General features: G+C 48.5%; 1 protein-coding gene across 4 annotated transcripts in view; it reads right to left on the bottom strand.

Moving 5' to 3' along the window:
• Positions 1–375: 375 nt before the first annotated feature.
• Positions 376–4,486, bottom strand: part of NDRG3 (NDRG family member 3) — a 69,874-nt gene continuing 65,763 nt past the window's right edge. For 2 of the 4 annotated variants that reach the window (XM_081033863.1, XM_081033864.1), the window contains exons 14-17: positions 4,437–4,472; positions 4,299–4,350; positions 3,071–3,109; positions 376–1,975 (exon numbers count right to left, since the gene is read on the bottom strand). In XM_081033863.1, coding sequence (XP_080889989.1) covers positions 1,794–1,975; positions 3,071–3,109; positions 4,299–4,350; positions 4,437–4,472 — 309 coding nt within the window. In that variant the 3' untranslated portion in view covers positions 376–1,793. The remainder of the gene's footprint in view (positions 1,976–3,070; positions 3,110–4,298; positions 4,351–4,436; positions 4,473–4,486) is intronic. The other 2 variants (XM_081033865.1, XM_081033866.1) reach the window with 1 other exon arrangement.

The raw sequence follows: 4,486 nt of genomic DNA, 5'->3' as shown, positions 1-4,486 counted from the left end.
CTGTTTGAGGAACCAACAGTGATTGCAGATTATTACTGAGGGGTGGGACTCCGCAACCCTACACAGACGGCAGAGCTTAGATGCAAACACCTTTCCAAGACCTCAGCTCCTCTTCCATCGTCACAAAGCACAAGGTCGGGCTTCTCGTGGTTTTTGGTTTGAGGGGAATAGAGATGTGTCAGACGGACATGGGGTTCAATTCCAGTTGGGCTTCTGGTATGACCTTGGGCAAATTATTCATCCTGAGTCGTCATTTCTTTGTTGGCTGGGATAATTATCAAGTATGTGAAAATGCCCGGCGCAGAGCTCATATACAGTAACTCAGTCTCTCCCTGAGCCCGTGTGTGGGTTGACGGAAATAACACCAGCAATCGGTAACAATGAGACATATACAGCTTTATTTAATAATTTGTAAAAAGTCGTAGTCTGGCAGAGTGAGGCATTCTCTATCTCAGCAGAATGCGAACATTACTTTGAAAAGCCCCTTCCTAAGACTTGGAATTGAGTCACCCTGCACTTACATCTCGATGCCCTCAAGAGCTGGGTCCTGGCTGTGTGGCAGCTGGTTTCACCCTCCAACCAGCGACACTCACATAGCAGTAGACTGAACACAATTTTCCCTGGACAGGCTGCCCTTACAAATGAGTCCCTTCCCTCCTACAAAAGAGAGTTCACAGGATGAAAGATCTTTCTGAGAAATAAGTTCTGTCTTAATGTCACTTAGCTTCTATTAAGTCTGCTGACAGCAAGGTTATACTTATTAAACGATATTCTGTTAATGTCTGTCCCTCTCCCCCCTGCCATCTCCTCACCACCTATGTAATCTTCAGGCCATAGCACTCCCTTTTGTTGAGGATGGCGGGATGGAGAAACACTCTCCATCACAGACGTGGGAGGCACTTCTTGCGGATGTCTGGGAAGACCCTGCAGTGACAGCAGTTGTGCTCCGGCAGAGTGAATGCCTGGTATTTTGTTTTCCACTTTCTTGTGCCACGAGAGTCCAGTAATTAAGCCACGTGCAGTCCTTGGGAACAAGTCCGTGTTGCATCAGAACTCATCATTCACGGGCTTCTAACAGTACACACCCCTCCCTTTTATTTATAGAATAGTATATGTGAATTCATTTGGACAGAAGGAGGTGGCTGGCCACCTTGCCTTCTTCTCTGTGTAACAGGTTCCCTTCTATTGGTCACAATCAATCAACAGTCCAAACGGTAATTACAGTCTTCCACATTCCACAGAGCCGCTCTCTCCAGAAGTCACTTTGCAAATCTTATTGACCAATTTGAATCCAAAAGAGAACGAATGCAGTGGCCTACCCAACCTAGAAATCTGTTTTGCATATTTCCCCTAAAAACACCATTGAGAACGAAAAAGAAAAGTCCCTTTTTTGTTTTTGTTTTTTTTGCAGAAGCTCTACAAGAAAGCATGTCTAAAATCACAGAACTATGCACACACAAACACAGACACGCGTGCTCACATACATACGTCAGGATCAAAGAATCTTATCAGATATGTAGTTAGGAAAGCACGGGGAAAAGCTGGCAAGAGAAGACATGGAGATCTGATCAGCTAAAGAGGTTGGAATGGTACAGGAATGGCATGGAAGTGGTTCTTGGTACATACAAAAAGGGGGGTGGGCAGGCAGAGAATGATAAACCCAAGACACCAGGAAGAGTCAGTGGCCATGCAGGAGTTAAAGACAGAGATGCCAGTTTGCTGGATGAGATGGTCTATTACGGAGGGGTCGTCGGGAGGAGGATGGACTTGCATGGTCAGGGAGGGGCATCTGCTTAGCAGGACACCTCCATGGTCTGGTGTCTGTCCAGAACATCAGGGGACTCAGAGGATTCTCGAGTTCCATCTGACTGATTGCTGGTGACAGATCGGCTGAAGGTACTTTCTCCAGAGCCGATACTACTCGAGGTTGAGTGGGTTCGTGATCGGGCGAGCCGGGTCATGCTGGCAGATGGTACTGTAAGAAAGAACCAAGAGGACTAGAAGATGGAGCCCTGGTTAAACTCAGTTAATCCAGCAGTTTCACCAAAGGCTTTATGTTTAGCATTCCCAGCCCATTTACAGTGACACCCGGGACAAGACGTGGCCATCTTCATTTTGCATAATTTGCTCTAGGTGAGTCGCTATATGCAAAGCTGCTTTAATCCTTTGGCTCTGGTTGGGATGTCAGCTGATTCTCGTCCACAGCAGAACAAGGGGAAACCTAAGTCCAGAGTACAGCCTCTTAGCTATGCCCATGCCATTCATAATGAATAATTAGGAACGAGGCTTTGGGAACCCAAACAGGTAACCCAAACCTGTGGTGCATGCAAGACTAAACCAAAAGAAAGACAAATCACACAAATACGAAGGTGTTTCACAAACAGTGCAAGCCCGATACAACAAGACTACCATCCGTGTCCACAGGCTACCCTTGCTACCTGGGGAGGAGACCTGCAGAAAGGTGTGGATGCAGGGAGGGCTGGGGGGCTTGGAGCTGCTCTATACACAGGCTGTGAGGCTGGCGCTGCCTGAGAGGGAAGGGCTCTGGCGAGGGGTGTTTAACTCAGACTCCTGTTCTGCCACAGCTTTGATCCTAAAGTCCTTCCAGCATGGCCAGGAAGGCCTTACCTGGCATAACCTTCCCGTCTATCTTCCTGAGGAACCAGCCATTCCCCAGCTGTCATTTCAATGCTGGGGTCGAAAGATGCCATCACCTGCAGAATTTTCTGGGCAGACTCTGATACTGTTTAGAATCAGGCTGCCCTTCGATTCCTGTGTCTGGTGGTTAATGTAAGGTAATGGTGGAAGAGGGGCCCTGCCTATGAAGTTTTAGTTGCTCTTGCAACTCAATTTGGGATGACGAGAGGAAGCCTGGCTATTATAACCCCATTCTTCCTTCCTTCCTGGGGGCCTAGGCCTGGACCTGCAGGCTAACCCACTTAGGGCATAAAGAGCCACGTTCTATCGGGCTCTCACTGCACAGGAAAATCGCGCACATGCTGCAGGCAGCCAATGCAGCCAGGAGAGCGTGGCTGGGAGGCAGGGACGAGGCCAGCATGGAGGAAGGTACCTGGCTCGGTGCTCAGGTGACTGAGCTGCACATACGGGACTGGAAGCAGGTGGACACAGGAAAAGGCAGGTTAGTGACCCGAGTGCCAAGTGGCAACCTCACCTGCCTAGCAGACACTGCTGACAGGATATTCTAAGCCAGGGATAAAGTTTTATTTTAAGGTCCCAGAGAGGAAGTGAGGCTGATTGCTGCTTCAGTAGAATCTCAGATATTACTTCTCTCAACTAGTCAAAGGTAACTGTTTTCCCCTCCACTATAAACAGCCATCCTGCTTTAGACCAGAAATGGGCTGGAAGAGTATCTGTTTCGAGAACTGGCTAGGAGAAGGACTTCTGCTCCTCCCAGTGAGCTAGAGGGACATGGTGCGGGCTCGGCTGGTAGTGGCTCACAAACAGGAATCACACAGCCACTCTAGACAACACATACATGGTCTGCCTGCCAGGTACAGGGCTGTCCCCAGGGGCCCCGCTGCTGCCCAATGGCCATTATCCACACTCATACCAAAGACAGGAGAACAACCACCCTACTGGGTAAAGAGCTCTGTACCTGGGAGAAAGGTTTTTCTTCTTAAAACTCCAAGAAAGGAGCAAGTGTGGCTATTTGGTGACAAATGAGAAAGCTCAGTCTCCCAATACAAGAGACCAGGACAGCGGCACATGATATGGACACACCCTTGGGCTCACTCTGAAACACTCTGTAAGTTCATCTCCTGCTGTGGGACAGAGTGAGGACACCACCCTCCTCTTGTGGAGTCATGAACCCTCCTTTTGTTTTTCTAGGCCAGGAGTCATGAACCAGCTGACTGCAAATGCAAATCGTAATTTCAGATTGTCGGCTAGGGCAGCCTCAACTTCAGTGGTTACGAATGTGGGCTCTGGAGTCAGACTGCCAGGGTTTGAATCATGGCTCTGTGGCGGGACCGTTACCCTGGGAATGTGCTTGGCCTCTTTGAGCCTGTTTCCTCTTCTATAAAATGGGACTCACAACAGAACTTACTCTTAAGGTTATAAATACAGGGTGCCTGGCATGTAACCTCTAAGTGCTTAATAAGTGTTAGCTCCTTTATATATATGCAGACGAATGCTCCAGAAACGTTTTGGTCTCTATTTGACTTCAGGCTGGCTAGCACAGAGGTGATGCCCTGAGAGGTGTGGGCTCCCACAAGATATCAAAACGACCCCATCACCAATAGATCTCTGCTAGATAGAAAGTTGTGTACTATACTCACTGTAGCCCATTCCCTGCAAAAAGTACTTGAAGGCCTCGGTGAGCTTCCCGGGCTGGGGAAACAAAATAAGAAGGCATTAATCTTCGCACAGGCAATGAGGTATAGTCACATGGGTACTTTACCAAAAAACCTCCTTACCTGAACTACTTGGGGCAGTCCACCACAGTCTGCCATCTAGAAGAGGAAAA

The sequence above is a fragment of the Rhinolophus hipposideros genome, assembly GCF_964194185.1.
Source record: "Rhinolophus hipposideros genome assembly, chromosome: 22".
Lineage (NCBI taxonomy): Eukaryota > Metazoa > Chordata > Mammalia > Chiroptera > Rhinolophidae > Rhinolophus > Rhinolophus hipposideros.
Note: the sequence above shows the minus strand (reverse complement) of the source record. Positions and strands in the feature narration are given on the sequence as shown.